At 39.8% G+C, this 20,646-nt stretch overlaps 1 protein-coding gene across 1 annotated transcript in view; it reads right to left on the reverse strand.

Annotated features, from left to right (window-relative positions):
* GORASP2 (golgi reassembly stacking protein 2) overlaps positions 1-11,670 on the reverse strand; it is a 32,500-nt gene extending 20,830 nt beyond the window's left edge. The window contains exon 1 of the mRNA XM_069471353.1: positions 11,474-11,670. Coding sequence (XP_069327454.1) covers positions 11,474-11,536 — 63 coding nt within the window. The 5' untranslated portion in view covers positions 11,537-11,670. The remainder of the gene's footprint in view (positions 1-11,473) is intronic.
* Between the last annotated feature and the right edge of the window lie 8,976 nt (positions 11,671-20,646).

A 20,646-nucleotide genomic window follows, 5' to 3' on the forward strand; every position in this document is an offset into this window, starting at 1 on the left:
AAAATTTTAAGATATGCTCTATTAAAATAGTAGAAATGAAATCACTACAATCTGAGAACATAACCACACCCCACTTATATGGAACACAGGTTTTCAAACCTGAAATTAAGTCAAAAAGGACTCAGCAGTCATTATGAAGGCCACAAAGTAACTTGCTCTAATGCTCATTCTTCTTCACAAGAACACTTTAGGACCACTCTCAGATTCTATTTACATTTATTTTCCATAATTTAGCTATCTGATTTCCAAGCCACCAAGAGGCAGAGTACCAGCCAAAAGAACTGAAAGAGGAAAAGAGGAGCTATTGCCTTCCAATTATAGCAAAAAGATAATTGCTGGTAGAAACGGGGAAGAAATAAAAATTACAAATATACAAAAAAACAATATACAAAGAAAAAATAAAGCACCAGTCTTGAGTCATTTACCAAATTCTACCTAGTAAGTACTATGAGCTTATAAAAAAATGTATAATTGTGATAGTGTCTGGGAATACAAAGCTAAAAAACTCTGACATTTAGTTGTGTACAGAACTTTTTGTAATGATGGAAATGTTCTGTATGTGTGCTGTCCAATAAGGTAGCCACTAGTCACATGTAACTACAAAGCATTAGCAGTGTGTCTAACGTGACCAAAGAACTAAATTTTTAGTTACATTTAATTTTAATTAATTATATTTAAGTTAAAATAGCTACATGTGGCCAGACGGTACTATATTGGACAGCACAAGTCTAGGTGATAACTGCATGATTTGTGTTCCAACACAGCACATTAATTGATGGTTATCATCAAAACACAAAGGGTTGGCCAGGCACGGTGGCTCACGCCTGTAATCCTAGCACTCTGGGAGGCCGAGGCGGGCGGATTTTTTGAGCCCAGGAGTTCGAGACCAGCCTGAGCAAGAACGAGACCTCATCTCTACTAAAAATAGAAAGAAATTAGCTGGACAACTAAAAATATATATATATAAAAAAAAAATTAGCCAGGCATGGTGATGCATGCCTGTAGTCCCAGCTACTCGGGAGGCTGAGGCAGGAGGATCGCTTAAGCTCAGGAGTTTGAGGTTGCTGTGAGCTAGGCTGACACCACGGCACTCTAGCCCAGGCAACAGAGTGAGACGCTGTCTCAAAAAAAAAAAAAAAAAGTCTAAATAAAAAATAAAAATAAAATGTATTATATGGAGGCCAGGTGCAGTGGCTCACACCTATAATCCCAGCACTTTGGATGGCCGAAGTGGGAGGATTACTTGAGGGCAGGAGTTTGACACCAGCTTGGGCAAGATGGCAAGACCCTGTCTCTATAAACAAAAGTTTTATATTAGCCAGGTGTGGTGGTACATGCCTGTAGTCCCAGCTACTTGGGAGGCAGAGCCAGGAGGATTACTTGAGCACAGGAGTTTGAGGTTACAGTGAGCCATGATCTCACCACTGCATTCCAGCCTGGGTGACAGAGCAAGACCTTGTCTCAAAAATCAAAAAAAACCCCAACACACACACACAAAAATAAAAACAAACAAAAAAACAAACCATAGATTTTCAAGAAGCCAGTCTAAAGGGCTGCATATTGTACGATTCCAACTACATGACATTCGGGAAAAGGCAAAACTATGGAGAAAGCAAAAAGATCAGTGGTTGCCAGGTGCTGGGGAGTAAGGAGGAATGAGTAGATGAAGCAGAAAGAATTTTTAGGGCAGTGAAACTACTTTGTATGATGGTGTAATGGTGGGCGCACATCATTACAAATTTGCCCAAATCCATTGAATGTACAACGCCATGAGTGAACTCTAAGTTTACAAGAATGGATTTTGTGTGATAATGATGTGTCAGTGTAGGTTCATCAGTGGTAACAAATGTACCACTCTGGTGGGGGATGTTGGTGATAGGGGAGGGTCTGCATGTATGGGGGCAGAGGGTATAGGGAACGTCTCTGTGCCTTCTGCTCAATTTTCTGTGAACCTAAAACTGCTCTAAAAAAATCAAGACTATTAAAAAAAGATTTTCATAGAACATAGTTTTGAGACTTAGAACAGTAAACACTCAGTTTTAAGGAAAAACTTGACTATATATAAACCAGTTCCCTGAGAGCTCTAACAAGCATACTGAGGTACTTTTCCCAAGGTACTTTTTCCAATCCTTTTCAGGATTGGAATTTTGCATGATTTATTTTGAACAATTAAGAAACATAATAAAACAGCTGAAAACACTAAAGAGTAATTATGTTTACAAAGTGATAATTATAAAAAGAAATATTACCAAACATAGACAGGTAGAAGAAATTATACAGTTACTGGCACTTGTAAGAGTATAAACTTAACATTAAAAAAAATTTTTTTTTGAGATGGGTTCTTGCTCTGTCACCCAGGCTGCAGTGATGAGAGCACAGCTCACTGCAGCCTCGAACTGCTGGGCGTAAGCAATCCTCTCACCTCAGCTTCCTGAGTAGCTGGAACTACAGGTTCGTACCATCACAACCTGCTAATTTTTTACATTTTTTGTAGAGATGGGGTCTCACAATGTTGTCCACACTGGTGTCGAACACCTGGGCTCAAGTGATCCTCCCACCTGGGCTTCCCAAAGTGCTGGGATTACAGGAATGAACCACCATACCCAAACCTACGTTTTGAGGTTATCTTAGCAAAATAAAAATCACAGCAGCATGGAAATGCTTCTCTCATAAGCACTCTAGAAAAAAATGGCTACAATTTGATGAAATTGCTAGACATTTTTTACTCCTCAACAAGCAAAAATGAGAAGCTTATAACAAAACTGCAGAGTGAAGGGGCATCTCTATTACATAAAAAGAAATTAGCACCAATGATTAGAAGCTAGATTGTGAATCACCAGCTTTACAGAAACAATCCCTAAAATGATGACATTCAACTACTGTGGGTAGTTTCAGTAAATTCTGAAATCAGTTTAGTGAGTCATGACAGGATAGACAAATACCAAAACAAACAATATCGGAATAGACAAAATATCCAAAATTCATGATATAATAAAGGCCAATATTTTTGTACCAGTTGTATGAAATGTGGTAGTGTGTACTGGTTACAACGGAAAATACAGCTCTTACTTTGAGCTACCAAAAAAAAAGTTAGAAAATATTGCCCTAAAAGATACCATTAACTCTTTTGTTCAATCAAGTTCCAGGTAATAAAACCAATTAAAGTTTTTACTTTTTACCTCACTTTCTGATCCTGGATCATTTAAGTTTTACCAAATTTAGCCTGAATTTTTTTTTTTTTCCATACAGATCTAATTGTTCTTTACTGGTTGCTTTCCAGTGAAGCATCTATCTCTTCTTTAAGATTAAAAGGGTTCAAATACTACTACTTTATACCAGGTTTGGGTCATTTTGCATTAACCCCCTTTTCTCTTTTAATTCTTTACTTGGGGGAAGGAGGGATCACAGGGTAAAAGGAAAGTAGTGTTTGGGTGGACTTTGGGGGACATTCTCCCAACCGCATTGGTCTACTTACTTATGTACTTCTAGCTGAGGTATACAGACCTGCTACCTTAAAGTAACAAAGAAAGGAAATCATAAGACTACTTTCAGAACACAGGGTATCACCAGACAAGGTATTTTATAAGGTGATATACAAAGATACACTTATCCAGGTTTCTGGCTGGAGTGTGAATTATCTCCCTTAAGTTTTCTAACTATGAAGATTTTACCATAAAATTGGCTCGATGGAAGGTATAATCGTCTCCTTTTTAAGACTGTGCCATAGATTCCTTCTCCACTCATAAAATGTAGATATGCCCCTTTGAATGACTGTCTACAGCATCATCTCCTCCAGCTTTCAACTTAATGTTAACACTCTTGCTTTTTTGCTGCTTTTAAACACAGAAGAGCTGCTATAATAAATAAGACCAGAAAATAAATTCAATCCAAGTAATACCTAAATGATGACTCACTTCAACGGTACACATAAACTCTCATACTGTATGCGTGTGCTTAGGTGATCAAAATGATGGAAATAGATTTGGGAATGTGATGTAGTAAAAATAAACCTGAAATCCTTCATAGGTATAATAGGCATTTGCGGGAGGTGGGGTGTGGAGAGAGAGCTACAACTATCTCTCATTATCCATTCCAAGACTTCCAGTGGCTGCTTGAAATTGCAGATAGTATCAAACCCTACATATACTGCACTATGTTTTTTCCTATACATACATACTTATGGTAAAAGTTTAATTTATGAATTAGGCACTATAGATTAACAATAATAAAACAGAACAATTATAATATACTGTTATAAAAGTAATGTGAACATGATGTCTCTCTCTCAAAATATCTTACTGTAGTGTACTTACCCTTCTTCCTGTGATGATGTGAAGTGATACAATGCCTATGTGGTAAGATGGAGAGAGGTGAATGAATAGGGTATTGTGACTTAGCATTATGCTACTGGACCTTCTGATGACGCATCACAAGGAGGATAATCTGCTTTGGGTGATCCTGGATCATCAAGCCATCACAATGTCTATGGTTGGATATCAGGAGCAGAAGATGGCTGAAGACTAAGGGGCAGGGAGCATACAGGGCTTGGATCTGCTGGACAAAAGGAATAATGGAGTGGGACGGAGCTGTGTCAAGCGAGATGAAGCAGGCTGGTGAGAGATCTCATCACACTACTCAGAATGGCACGCAATTTAAAACTTATGTATTGTTTATTTCTGGAATCTTCTATGTAGTATTTTTGGACCTTGGTTGACCATGGGTAACTAAAACCTCAGAAAGTGAAACTGTACATAAGGGGAGATTACTGTGCTCTATGTCTGCAAATGGGCAAGTTTCCCTATTTGGCTCTTCACACAAATGTGTAGCAAGTAATTTTGTAGTAGACTAGAAGAGTTCAAGCCTCACCTGCTAAAACATTGTCCTCACATGTTCTTCCAAAATAAGTAAAGTGCATGTTCTCCTGACACTAACCCTATGACATAGTTTGTAACATTTAAACAATTTAAAATAAAATTCTAATGGTAACTAAAAGGAAATAAAAACCCATCATTACATAGTAGCTTCCTAGAAAAGATCTGTACATTAGGGAAGTCTGCTCCAAAAGAAGCAAAAACTGTGACAATCTGTCACCTCACTGTACACTCTTCAAATAAGAACTTAGGTATTTGCTTCTTAGGGAAAGAAAACTTGCTGTGTGATCTTGGGCAAATCACATTAATCTCTCTGGGCTCCCTTTCTTTAGCTCTAAAGTGAGGAGGCTGATTAGATAATCCATAAGAATGAATGACTTACCATGAAATAAGTCTAACTGTTGCTGCTAAACTATCTATAGATTCTACAATGAAGAATCAAAATACAAGATCATTTTGATTATATTAACTCTCTTAGTCATTTAAATTACTGTATGTATAATAGTAACTCTGTGGCAAAGCAATGAAAAGGATACTGGTACTCACCTACCTTTTAGAATGCAGACTTAATTTCCTTAAAAATGAGGATCCTAGAAAATTAACAGTCACCGTATATGTGTGTGCTTAGGTAATTAAAATTAATGTGTCAGACTTGACCCCAAACTTATGTTCTAAACAGCAGTAAAGTACAGGGTTAGGTACATGGTCAAAAATAGCTGCTGGTTGATTATATTAAAATACTACTAAAAATATTTACAATTATAGTAGTATGTTTTAGCCAGTATTGCTATTGTAATAGTGATTCTCAGTGGTTGATACAATAATGCAAATGCTAGTAATAAAGGTATCAACTAATATTGAGTCTTTTTCATATTCCAGATTTTATGCTAAATGCTTGACAAGGAATATCTCATTTAATCCACAGGACAACCAATGAAGTAGACAGTATTGTTTTAATAAAGAGATTTAACAGTGCTCAATTTTTTCATCATTTTCATATATATTTAATATGGTTTTTAGTGAAAAAGGTAGAAGAGGCACTACTATTATCCCCACTTTTCAGATAAAAAGACTGAAGATCAAAGCAGTTCAAAGGGCTGCCCAAGGAAACACAATGAAGTGATAGAGCTGGGACTAGAATTCAGTTCCCAAGGGTGGTCTCCAGTGGTCTACTACAATAGTGTCTCTCACTGCATTCATGTGTACAAGAGGACATGGTTCCTTATTTCTGATAATGTGTTTGAATGATCTCTCATTGGTACTTAAAAAAGAGAGAGAGAAAAAACAAAAGCCCAGCATCATTGTCATCATGCAGCAGTAAATTATTTGCAATGCCAAGAAGGACACTGTGAAGTCCTCAAAGTAACTACTTTGGTTCTTGGTATGTCATTTAAAAAGACAAAAGTCATCTTGATATTCATACTTCCCAAAGCAACATACAGTGATTCTAAGCACATATTGAACCTTTACAAATAAATATTTCCTAGTTTAGATTGTTAATAATTTATTAGTGAATCAATCAAAATAATATAATCCTTTCAGTGGAATATTAAAGCCAGCAAAATGAATAAACTGATTTAGTGGTTATTCTAAGCTCAATTCTTACAAAAATTTCAGAGAACTTATTAAAAAGCCCTGTTAGTATCTGACCCGGAAGGCAGAATAAACAGTGCTGTGCACTCTACTACTTACTGAAACCATAATTAACCATGAACAGTTCTCCCCAAATGAGGATCCTGAGGATAACAGTCCACGAATTAAAACACACTTAATCACATAAATATGAAAGTGTATATAAACATGACACAACTAATTTGTTAAAGGCCTGTTAATATCAGGAAAAGTTTATGTTCAATAATACTTACAATTCCTCAAAGTGTCCTAAGGTTCATATACATTATGTTCCATGGTTTTAAGAAACTGAAATATTATGATTCCTACATTTGAAAGCAATTGCAAAGAATGTTTAATAAACAACTCCTTGGCCTTTTATTAGAAGAGATCAATTTGGGGGCAGGGTCAGAATCTTCAGGTGGTTTCCCAATTATAATAAATAATAAGTATATAATAAGTAATAAGTACAATATTGGCAAACATCAAAAAACCCAAATGTTTTATTTTTACACACTGTTTCAAGAATGAGCGAGAAGGGAGCCATAGTGAGATTTTCATGTTTTTCAAAAGAGGATATGTGTTTAAAAAGTTTGAGAAACAATGTACTAGAAAAATAAAGAAAAAAATTATGACTATGAAATATTAAAAATTCACTTTTTCAAAATAAGTACTAAATTGCAATCCCATCACAACAGGATTTCATGTAGATTAGTGAGGCACTATTAAAAAGGAACAGTTCCATGTGATAGGAGATATGGTCTACATATTCCATTTTCTATAGAAATAATTCCACTTGCATTGGCTTTCTCCTCTGGAGAAAGCACCTAAATGCTGCCCAGTCTGCAGCAAATGGCTCAAGAGATAAAAGCTTGTTATTATACTGGGGACACACTTCATCTCAATGACCCTTCCTTCAAGACATCCATCACCTCAAAATCTCTCCTGCAGGAAATTATAAGGAATCATGAGCATGATATTTTCCAAATCCTCACACTGGTGTGAACACTGGCTCCAGAATGTCTTAGATATCCCCTATCTCAAAGAATTGTAAGTGTAGAAGAGAATTAATTTGAATATTTTAATGTAGAAATAGCTCCTATAATGGGCATCCATGAGGTCACTCTAAAACTTTAATTCTGAAAATGATCTTGCTGTATTTACTTGATATTTAATGGAAAATCTACGCAAGAATTCCATATTCAACATACTTCAACTGTAGGAGGTAACTTACAGCAACTTCTAACAAAATTGAGAAGCCCTAACATTTTTCCTGCTTCACGTTAGTATTAGAGGCCCAAAATAAAAGTGGCATTTGTGGTGAGCATAGAATCAGACCCACTGTATAAGGGAATCTGAAATATGTTATTTTGAAAAGGAAACTTGTAAACAAATTTTAAAATCTTCCACTAGGAATCTACTTTTTAAAAATAATTTTACATAACTATACTTTTTTGCAAGTATTTAATGATCACTGCAGAAATTCTAGAAAACATATTAAAGGTTAAAAGGAATATAAAAATGTCACTATCAACCAATAATCCTTTTAATATCCTGGTTTATTACCTTTCAGTTTTATTTTCCTGGGCGCTTAAATGTACATGCACATACACAGAGTGTTTTGAAACACAATTTTCACTGAATGTATAGCATTCTACTCTGTGAGTAGGCCCTGATTTATTTAACAATTCCTCAGTTATTGGATATTTAGGTTATAATGCTAACATCTTGTGATAACTTTTGACCATACAGTACTTGAATATGTCATATCCTTCAAAATCTTTGTGAAACGTGGCTAAGGATCAATGTTAGGCTCAGGAAAAAAAGACTAAGAAAAATACTTCAATAGTATTTATCTGTAGATGGTGGGATGACAGTTAATTCAGGTTTTTAGTTGTACTTTTTAACCTTATCCAAATGTTCCCTAATGAACACATGCTGATAACCAGAAAACAACATAGTAATTTACTAAAATGATCCTTTCTATAAACAGACAACATTAAAATGAAATACAATAATTTGGGAAAATGTGTATTTTAAGTGAAAATAAAAAGTAGGATTGAAGGTTGCAGATATGCACTTATAACAGCAAAAGACTGGAAATCTAAATGTTCAACACCAGGAGGTGCTGCTTAACCAAACTATGGTACTATGGAGCTAATTGAAAACATAAGGCAGATCTCTGTGCTGCTATGGAATGACTGCCAGGATAGGTTACCAACAGAGAAGACCAAGGTGTGTAACAGCATGTATATGATTCCAACAAAAAAAGAAAGAAAAAAGGGGTGGGGGAGAGATTCTTTTATATGCATAAAACATATTTGAAAGGCTACATGAGAAGCTATCTACAGTGGTTATTTCTGGAGTGGGGATAAAGAGTTGGGTATACAATATGACCACAACTGCATGAAAATATGCATTAACACATAAATACATAATACATAAAAAGGACAGCACACTGTTCACAGCAGAATTTCTGAATCCATTTCAAGGTTGTCCCCTAAAGATTTTTAAAGCAGAACCTAAAAATGGACATTGAAAAATAATGGAAAAAATGAAAAGTTCAATGTATCTGAATTATAGGAACTCGTGAAATAATAAGGCAGCAGTAGATATAACTATTACTATAATTGGTATTTCAAAACCTAGTCATATAAATTTTTATTACTAACAAGGAAATGGCCAGGGAATTAGATATTAAAGAAAACTAACTTGTAATTAAATCATTCAAGAACTCACTGAACATGGGTGATTTTATTCCAAGATTTTCCTGCTATATTTACTCTGGTTTATAAGCTTAGTAATCCAGCAGTGGAATATACCAATGTACATTTAGGCAATAACAAAAGAAAGGAAGACATTTTTATACGTTAAGCTTTAACTTAGTACTTTTCCCTCCAAAAACAAAGACAAGGAAGCCAATTATAGAATCGGGGCACAGGTGGTTAGGAACTCAGAAACAAAATTTTCTTAAACTAGATCATTACTATTTTAAAGCTCCCTCTAATAAAACTCTAACTAAATAACAATTATTTCATCTTTTGCCACATCAGATGCAGATAGGTAACTGAGGTTGCCCCTAGTGTTTCTAAAAATCAGATGTAAAGGTTAATAACATATCTGCACTACTGAATATGTATGAACATGAATTTGCTGAGGCGTACCTATATAAAGAAAATACACTGCCACTTGTTTTATGTTGGAATGAAGTCATTAACTTGGAATCCTTTTGATGTGTATGGCTTTCTTTCAAACATTCAGACTTTTTAGTACTCGTTAACACTAACGTGTTTTACTGAGTTTCCCTGAGTGTATGTATTATAAAAAGATCACACATCCCCAAGGATTCATGGCTATAATCAGCCAGCTAGTAATACTGGATAACATACCCCAGAGAACTCAAAATCAGACCAGATGATAGAAAGACATTGCCACTAACTTTCACTTCACATCTGGGAAATGACAGTTCTCCTTCCATTTTACCTATCATTGTGGCACTTGGGGGGTTGGTTAGCTGGGAAGAGGAAGGTAATACGGCGTATTTACAGGAATACCTTTTCTTTCTGGGGGAAAAAAAATCGCTTCCTATCAATAGTATGGCTTCAAGAGACATTTTTAGTGGAATGAAGAAGCAATAGACACGATAATCCTGAAAATCAGAAAAGTGATCTACTCACAGCCCTATCACCCAGATATCTGGGTAATTTAAGAACGTTATCTGACAGCGGTCCCCAACCTTTTTGGCACCAGGGACCGTTTTCATGGAAGACAATTTTTCCATGGCGATGGCTTCGGTATGATTCAAGTGCATTACATTTACTGCGTACTTTATTTCTATTATATATTACATTGTAATTAATATATAATAAAATAATTATACAACTCACCATAGGTTAGGGACCCCTGAATAGGACCCAGGGCAGAAAAAGAGGTAGCACCAGGAGTGCACTCTCACTTTCAGCTGAAAACGCTCTTGCCCGTGAGAAGCTAAAATCTGGTGATACTCTACTATGTTTCTAAATGGTGCTACGCACTGGAGCCACTCTGTTGACAGTTCAACATGTTACCACTCACACAGGTGTCACCGCACACAACCATCAATATTACTTCGGAAGTCATCCGGTTCCATGAGGAAAGGCCCACACGCTTTGCATAACCCATGCCATTCAAAGGTAGGGGCTTAGCTAACACCTTTGGAGATACTATGTTTCTCTGCATCCTGGTGACAAAGATTATTTTCCATTATTTACCCAGATTATTTCTAAAACATTCCTCTCTATTACCTCTTTTACCACTGTGGATCTAAACCTTAACATTCACCACACCCTCAGCAGTCTTAGAAAGAACAGAACGGAAGTTCCCCCTCCAGGAAATGTTGAAGGGGAGGATTGGAACGGTCAGAAGTGACACAGGAGAGGAAAAACTCTTGTCAAAATCAAGTATATTTAAGTCTGTCAAACATAATTTCAGGCCATTTCGTTTTCTGTCTCCTGCCTCGTTGGCCTTTCCCGACATCCAGACCACCCCGAGGTGAATTAACACCTGCCGTCGCATCCCAACCGCCCCTCCGCTCCCCTGCCTCCAGACTGCGGGGTTCGGGATCCCTTTTCAAGTAAAGCTCCCTACACATCACCCCTTTGGAGACGTTGCACCGAGCCCTACCTAACTTTGGAAGCTAAGAACTAGGGGGGCAGGGGCACAGAAGGCCGTAAGGAGGAAGAGGAGCCAAGGTGGCCCCCCCACGCCCCCGGGCCGGCCCCCGGCCGAGTGGCCTGCAGCCGCCTCCGGCTTCAGCCGGTCCTCCTGGAGCCGCAGACCTCGGGCCCAGGACGCCCCACGGAGGCAGGATGAGTGCGGCCTCCGGAACCAGCCTCGGCCAAGGCAGCGCCCATGGTCGCCACTTCTGCGCGGGATCTGGCCTGGCTGACCGGGGGAAGGGGCCCATTGGGGTCTCCGCCTCCCCGCTCCCGGGCCGCCGTCGGAGCCATTACCCGTAAGACGTGGTAGCCTTCCGTGCCCCCGCCTGGGATCTCGACGCTCTGCGAGGAGCCCATGGCGGCGGGCGAGCGGTGTGGCCGAGCCGGGCTCCGCGCTGTTCTCCGCCCCCCGCGCACCGTCCGCTGCGCTCCTCCGCGTAGCACTTGGGACGTGGCACTCGCTGCCGCCCGAGAGCCGGGCCGCACTGCCCGCTGGGAGATCGTCGCCGCGGCAGCCGGGGCCGCTGCGACGCCGCAGACAGCGCCACCTGCCGCGAGCCACCGGAAGGGGCCTCAGCGCTCGCAGGCGGGGAGGGAGGGCCGGAGAAGGGAGAGGAGAGGCCTAGTCGTACTTGCGATAGAGCAGAAATTCAGTTCCTGCAGCCTCGGCACCTTGCTACGGGGCCCTGGGTTGGACAAGATTCATGTAGACGCGTTCCCACTCGCGCGGAAAAACAGTTGCTTGCTTGTAGCTCCCCCTGATGGCCAGAGGGAGGAAAAGGGCTGGTTTTGAAAAGAATAGGAGCGAATACAAAACACACCAAGCTCCTCATTTTCTGGGTTTGTAGGTTTTGTCCCAGATTGTACAGTTAAAGGTAATAGTGCTCTCTGTGGGCTGAATACGTCATCCGCTCAGCTAAATTTTATAAGGGGAAACGTTCCCTTTTTGAAACAGCTGTCCCAAAGAATTACCTACCAAGTTCTTTTTTTGGTATGGGGTTTACAAGATCGGTGGATTGGTCACAATCAGAGCGATGTCAGTGCGGGAAGCACAGCTGGATTTCTTTCTAGTCCCATCGCCTGCTGCTGCTCGGTTCCCCATCCCGCCTCCTTTAAGTAGCCAAGTTTTATTTATACTTATCCTACTCCGTTGCTCCTTTTGCCCCTTTCATGTGCCATGGTGTCAGCCTAGCTCACAGCAACCTAAAACTTCTGGGCTCAAGTGATCGTCCTGCCTCAGCCTCCTGAGCAGCTGGAAATAAAGGTTTGTGCCACCACACCTGGCTAATTTTTTCTATTTTTAGTAGAGACAGGGTCTCGCTCTTGCTCAGGCTGATCTTGAACTCCTCACCTCAAACTCCTGACCTCAAGCAATCCTCCTGCTTCAGCCTCCAAGAGTGTTAGGATTACAGTCATGAGCAGCCATACTCAGCCCATTTATTTATTTTTTCAAACTTAGTGTGTGTATATGTAATATAGAGAGTAGTTTCAGAACTGTTAACATGTACCCATGTGAGAAGCAGATTTACCAACTAGAGTATGGTATTTGTGTACAGTTTTTTGTTTTTAAGCCTTATGGTTTCCACTCAAAACACCATTTTCCAAAGTTACTTAGGTCACCTCCTTTTTTGCTCCCTACCCCCTTCAGTGAAGTGAAGATATACATGGTTATCTTCACCTTTGTGATACAGTTAGATTCAACTCACACTCTGCATTTGATCCTGGGATCCTTGATATGTGGTTGATTTTCTTTTAATTTGTGCACATTAAAATTTACTCTTTGTGATGTACAGTTCTATGGGTTTTTACAAATGCATGTATCTGCCACCCCACTGCCATAAAGAACAGTTCCATCACCCTAAAAATTCCCCTGGGTTAACCTTTTAACCCAAGCAACCACTAATCTGTCTTCTATTCTCTTTTTTTTTGAGACAGAGTCTCACTTTGTTGCCCAGGCTAGAGTGAGTGCCGTGGCGTCAGCCTAGCTCACAGCAACCTCAAACTCCTGAGCTCAAGGGATCCTGCTGTCTCCGCCTCCCGAGTAGTTGGGACTACAGGCATGCACCACCATGCCCGGCTAATTTTTTCTATATATATATTTAGCTGTCCATATAATTTCTTTCTATTTTTAGTAGAGATGGGGTCTCGCTCTTGCTCAGGCTGGTCTCGAACTCCTGAGCTCAAACGATCCGCCCACCTCGGCCTCCCAGAGTGCTAGGATGTCTTCTATTCTTATAGTTTTCCCTTTTCCAGAATATCATATGAATAAAATCACACAGTATGTAGACTTTTGGGGGTCTGATTTCTTTCACGTAGCAAAATACATTTAAGATTCATGCATATCATGTGACTCAATAGCTCATTCCCTTTTTGTTTGTTTGTTTTTTACAGATGTGGTCTCTCTATGTTGCCCCGACTGGCCTGGGGCATGGCCTCAAACTTCAGGGCTCAAGAGATCTTCCCGCTTCAGCCTCCCTAGTATTGTTTTAGGTAAAAATATATATGTTAATAAAGATGATGGAAATGTTAAAGAATTGCGAAACCATCAGTACAATTTTGGGCGTTGTTATTGAATTTGTTTACTGGGAAGATTGCACACAGCTCTAGATTGTACCCACCACCACACCCAGCTTAGCTCATTCCTTGTTATTTCTGAATAGTATTCCATTGTATGGATGTACTATAGTTTGTTTTTCCATTCACTGTGGAATGGACATCTGGTTGCTTCCAGTTTTTGGTGACTATCAGTAAAGCTGCTATAAACAATAATGTATAGGTTCTTGTATGAATGTAAGTTTTCAATTCACTTGGATGGATACCTAGGAGTACCATTTGCTGGGATGTATGATTAAGTTTGTGTTTAACTTTATGAGAAACTGCCAAACTGTCTTCCAAAGTGGCTGTACTGTTTTTGCATTCCCACCAGCAATAAGTGAGCATTCCCATTGCTCTACATTCTCATCAGCATTTGGTATTTTGGATTTTAATCATTCTATTAGGTGTCTAGTGCTATCTAATTGTGGTTTTAATTTGCATTTCCTTAATGACAAATGCTATTGAACATATTTTCATACGCATGTGTGCCATATATCTTCCTTGGTAAAGTGTCTGTTCAGATCTTTTGCCCATTTTTTAATTGAGTTGTTTATTTTTGTTTATCCTTACTAGATATGTGACATACATTTTTTTCCCCAGTTTTTGGCTTGTCTTTTCATTTTCTTAGTGTATATCACAGAGCAAAAAAGTGTTAAATTTTGATACAGTCCAATCTAGTAATTTTTTTCATGAACTGTGCTTTTGGTATTTTATCTAAAGATATTACCAAACTAAAGGTCATGCAAATTTTCTTCTAAGTTTTCTTCTAGAAGTTTTATAGTTTTATATGTGACCCATTTTGAGTTAATTTTGTATAAGGTGTGAATTATGTGCTGAAGTCCATTTCTTTTACATATAGATATCCAATTGTTCCAGTACCATGTGTTGAAAAGACTATCCTTTCTCCATTGAATTGCTTTTGCAGCTCTGCCAAAGAGAATCTCTAGAGCTGGGTACGATCTTCCCAGTAAACAAATTCGATAACAAGGCCCCAAATTGTACTGATGCTCTTGCATTTCTTTGACATTTCCATCATCTTTATTGACACATATATTTTTACCTAAAACCTCTAATACCCAAGGTAAGTAACCCATCTGTTTTTTGCAGATAAAAGAATCTGCTTAAGTCTGCCTCTTTCAACTGTCTTCTAGTAGCTGAGTCCTAGCAACTTTGCAGGTGCCTAATTTTAGGTGATGAGTGCTTGGGTTAATTATTACTTTGAGTCCTTTGAAGATGAGAGGTACTGGTAGGGCCAGTAACTAGTGCAGCATGGACACTATTGACCTTCTGATGCCCGATTTACTTGCTTGTTTGGCTGTTTTTTTCCTCCTTGATATTGTGGAGAGAAGGAAACCCACGAGCTGAACCAAATTACTTCGTCAGAATATGGAAGAAGTTGGTGGAGTTTCTATATGGTTTTGGGCAATGGAGAGGAGCACATCTTGCCATCTCAGGCAATTTATTTCTCCTTGCCCCCTTTTCTGTATCATGGGACAATGTCAATCATGTTGTTAAAGCAGGATGCATAGAGTGATGTTAAGAGGTGATTGCAGAGGGGCTCTTGTCTAAAGGTCACAAAGTGTCAAGGGGCTTTCAGGGACTTACAAAGGGCTTGATAATACATCATTCTTTACTCCTGGAAATTGCTCCTGGAAACAAGGGAAGAGCTCTGTTTCCTGTTAATGTAAATTCTTTTTCCCCCAGAACACTGTTAACAAATGATTTTCACTGGGAAGACACACACGTGGAACATATCTAGGATTATGCAATGTTCTCAGCTTGATAACTGTGACTCAAATGCTTTCTTAAGAAAGTGGGTTGAAATGTAACTGGGTGAGAGTGATATTATTACAGAAAAACTTTGAATCTGCCTTAGTATGAATAAAATGTCATTTGCAAATGTCGATGTATTATTAGCAGTAATGTATTACTGATATAACCAGGGGTCACAAACTCATATGTCCATGGAGGGAATGAATTGGGCTGAGTATGAGAGAAGTGGGAGTGGTGGTGGCCATGGGAAACTGGAGGTCTCAAGCCCCTTCTAAATGGACTAGCCGCTACTCATCTCCATCTGATTAAGGACATTTAGGAATTTGGGTCCAGTATTGCCAAATTTGATTTTTTGAGAGAAGCTAGAAACTTGAGCTCTCTTATGAAATCAACCATTTTTTTAATGTCAGTGGTCAATTAACATCTTTTTGAATTTTAAACCACAGTTTGTGGGCCAGCATAATGCAGACCAAACAAATACGTCTGGCTGGATAGAAGTATCCACAGGCACTCAGTTTGTGATCTCTGATTGAGATAATATACTAGGCCACTGTGTCCAATAATGGTTGGTGTAACAGGCTCTATGAACAAATTTAAATAACCCCTATTTTTTTATAATCTTCTCCCTTAACTACTTGACCTTTTGAGTTGTTTTCCAGATATGGTGGATTTTCTGCAAGACAAAGTGTTGTCGAAACTGCAAGGGGCAGACTTCCTAAGGCCAAGATTCACCACCCCCCACCACCTGCCCCCAATGCCTGTAGCCCCCTGTTAGTTACACCACGACCTGCCCCAAGGCACGTGGCCCCTCTTTTAAAAGTTCTTTAAAAGCTCAAGAGCCGATTTAAGGCAGCTTCTCCCAACAAGACGTTTATCCTATTAAAAGTTCCCTTCTTCCTTAGCATTCCTAGTTGTCGCAATAATTGGGTCTTTGTGCAATGAGCTACTGGATCTAGAGAGAAACCTTCTTGTGGTTTCAACGTTAGTGTCCTTTAACAAATCGAATAACAATATCTTAGACTTGTTATAGAACATTAGCATTTATGATGCAGTATCAAATATCTTGTTTGATCCTATTGTCAGGGTGGCAGTCTGTCCTTGGTTTTTGGTGTGCTCTTGGCCAAAAAATGACCAGACACACCAAAGTGTCAAGTCTAGACTATTATCCTGGTCCTCTGACTCCTTGCTTGGAAAAATCACCAGCAGGGCCAATGTGATGGAATAACCTCAGGCAGGAAGCAGTTTCACATGAGCAGCTCTTTATTGTAGAATAAAACGGGTCTGTCTCCAAGAGAGGAAAGAGACAGACCGACACACTGACTGACTGACTGACTGACTCCTCTGACTCTCTCTGAATTCTCGGATTGTTTCCTTTTACTAGCCCGGGGCGGGGGGGGGGGGGGGGGGTGCTGCTCTGAGGGGCGGTGGGATATTATCAAATGATAAACAAGTGTCCTCAAAATTCCGTCTGCTATAGGAGCTCCCTCTTTAAAGGCCCACCTGGGTGGGGGTGAACCACAATGCAGAGTCAAGCTAATGGCATAATAATTACCCTTAGGTTACTCTAGGTCTCTTTCTAAATCCTATCATGCCTGGGCTGGGGAATTCCCAGATTGATAAAGCAGTCCCTCCTTCCCCAGGTGTAGCAGTTGCTCAGGGCAGGATTAAGGGTGGAGCAACACCAAAATAGAATGCTCACCCTTATCCTTATTCCCAGGTGGAGCAATTGTTTGAGACCACACCAAAGCAGGACATCCTTGTCCCTAGAAGAGCCAGAGATCCTAACTGTCTACCTAACACTATGGCAAGGATTTTTATTCCCATTTTTTAGGTGGAAAAAGAGAGAGGTTGTGACTTGCCTAAATCATAGCAGCTGGTAAGCAGCAGAACCAGCAGTGGTACTTTGACTTTAAGTACACAATTCTTCCCACTGAACTCCTAATTAAAGCAATAAAAGTTGCTTCTGTTTATTGAATGACTGCCGTATCTTTCTAACTCCCTTGACAGTTTATGCATTATCTCTAATCATCAAAGCAACTTTGTATTTTTTTGTTTGTTTGTTTTTTGAGACAGGGTCTCACTCTGTTGCCCAGGCTCGAGTGCAGTGGCACTAACGTATCTCACTGCAACCTCCACCACCCAGGCTCAAGCGATCGTCCGGCCTCAGCCTCCCAAGTAGCTGGGACCACAGGCTTGTGCCAGCACGCCCAACTATTTTTTTTTAATTATTTTTTGTAGAGACAGGTTCTCCCTATGTTGCTCGGGCTGGTCTCGAACTCTTGGCCTCAAGTGATCTTCCTACCTTGGCCTCCCAAAAAAACAATTTTGTTAATGGCAGGTAGGTATTATTAACTTCAGATTAGTAATTTTACAGATGTAGAAACTGAGATCCAGAGAGGTTAAGTGACTTTGCCCGAGATTCCACATCTAGTAAATGATAAAACCAGAGTTGAAATTCAGGCCCATTGATTCCAAAGTTCATACTCTGTGCATACACCATCCCGTCTCTCCCTGGAATGGAAGAGGAACGACAGGATTGTACCTGCATTTACTCCCTTACCTCTCCTGCCAAGCTGGACGAACAATCCAGCCCAGGGCTATGCAAGAGAACAGTGAGGCAGCCTGGAGGTTTTGTCTTGTTTTCATAGTCCTTATGGATCAGAGTAGGGAAGTTAAAACCAGGGAACTCACTATTAAAATTCCTGAGCTAACTGGAGGAACCTCTGTGACTATAGAATATATTTAGGAAAGTTCAGAGACTACATTAAGGTTTCAGGTAGAAAATGTTAATGGTAGTATTGCTATATTGGTGTTTCTAAGAAATCGTGAAAAACAAAAAACACCCCTTGAATCTGATGAAGCCTGTAGAAACTAATTACATCTTTTTCAGTAAATAGAGCACATTGAGAAACACTTTAAACAAGACCATGGGGGATGCAACAAGCAAAGTCCAGACTGTGGGAAAGTACAGGACAAACTAGTTTCTTCAGCAAATAAAATGCAAAAAAAAGGGGATGGGGGGTGGGGAGAAGCCCATAGATAAATACAGTGCACGGCTCTTGGTTTGAACAAACAAATTGTAAAGACATTTATAAGATAATCAGGTAAATCTGCACACTGACTAGATATTTGATGACATTAAAGAGTTACTTTAAAATTTTTAGGTGTGTTAACAGTCATTTTTAGAGATAACATAAACACAATTGTGAGGGCTTTGGGCTTTGCAACTATTATTTATCTTCCCTTGTGTCCTTCGTGGTATTTTTGGATGTCATTACTTTAAAAAATAACTTTTATTTCTTAATTTTTGGATAGGTGACGCATACGTTCAGAACAAGATCCAAACAGACATAAAAGAGCGAACAGTGAAGAATAAGCCTCCCTCCCATCAGTGTGGCTGGGCCGCTCAGTCCCCCCGCGCTGGAGGCAACCCGCATGAGTCCTGTTAGAATCACTACATATTATTTATTTATTTGTTTGTTTATTTATTTGTTTGTTTTTTAAAGAAAATGCTGGTTTCCACTGTGTTCATTACTAATATTAAAAAAAAAACAGTTTAAAAGAAAAAAAACTCATTCTCAGATCTCCAATAGCTCTCATCCCTCCCTCTTGCCCACACAACTCTTGACCCACTTCCTCAGGGCCAGTTCAAAACAACCTGTTCACTGCTGTTTGCACAGGAAACAATCTGAGCCAGGGGCGTTGGGGGAGAGGGTTGGAAGAGGGTGACAGTACTGTCCGGTTCTGCCCAAAGATAGGCCAGGTGGAGACTCACAGAATTCAAATGAAAGAGCTGGAGGCCTTACAATGACACAGTCTACTAAATGGGCTGGAGAGGAGCTAGGCTGGGTAGGCCCATCGGAGGCTTTGGAAGACGCCTCCCAGGCCTGTGTCAGACCCAGAGTAACCAACCCCAGGGGAGGGACGGGGGGCAGGAGGCAGGCAGTCTCCTGGAAGGTTTCACAATTCTCCCATGCTGGGGAGTGGGTAAAGTCTAGAGGGCACCAAGAGCCTCACTCATTTTGGCAGAAAAATTTCTTCTAGTGTTGACAAGTCACAAAAATGCCACAGACATTAAGAAGGGCTGTGAGGGGATGCACAGTTTCACAACACCCAGGGATCACAGCCTCCATAGCCACCTAGTCACACCTCTATCATAGAACTTATTACTCTGATGAAAATCATGTATCTAATTGTGCGTCAGCCACTGGAGAGGAGGGACTGGGTCATATTCTATATTCTGTCCTTTGTGTCAAGCACGATGCTTAGGACATGGTTGAAGCCCAGTGAATCTGTATTAAATGAAGGAATGAACAGCTTTTCAAAATATTTTCCTTTAACCCAATTGTACTTACATTTTGTAGTTTGTTGTATATTATCTTTAATAATTCTTTTGTTCCAGTTCCAGTAGTATCCACGTTTCTTTCTTCACTAGTTCTCTTGCAGAAATATTATTGAATACAAGCTGGGTGTGGTAGCGTGTGCCTGTAGTCCCAGCTACCTGGGAGGCTGAGGCTGGAGGATCACTTGAGCCCAGGAGTTTGAGGCTGCACTGAGCTATTATTGCACCATTGCACTCCAGCCTGGGTGACAGAGCAAGACCCTGTCTCTATTTTTTTTTTTTTTAAGAAAAGAAATTTCATTATTGAATACAATATTGCTGTTAAAATGAATAAACTAGAGCCACATGTATCAACATGGATAGATCTCAAAAGTATGAAGTTAAACAAAAAAGCAAGGATATGTATGGCATGATACTACCAAGTTTTAAAAATGCAAACAATACTAGGCATTTGTGCTGGTTATGTGCTCTGCATTCTTCTGTATCGCAAGTGGCTGGGAACCTGTGAGCTACATACATGTCGCAGTCTCCCTTGTCACTTGGCTTCTGGTTAGGTTTTGCCAATGTGAGGCACTAGCACGATATTAGAAAACAGAAGAGAGGGAGATGCCATCTTTCTTTCTGTTTCTGGCAGTTCTAGTGATGGCAGCAGCAGCAACAGTAGGAGGTGACTGAAGATGAGCATTTTAGTAGGATCAGTGGTGATTTTAGTAGTGGCAGTGCTAACCTGTAGCAACTCAACAGGGAAGGAACCGAG

This window comes from Eulemur rufifrons, chromosome 1 (assembly GCF_041146395.1).
Source record: "Eulemur rufifrons isolate Redbay chromosome 1, OSU_ERuf_1, whole genome shotgun sequence".
Classification (NCBI taxonomy): domain Eukaryota; kingdom Metazoa; phylum Chordata; class Mammalia; order Primates; family Lemuridae; genus Eulemur; species Eulemur rufifrons.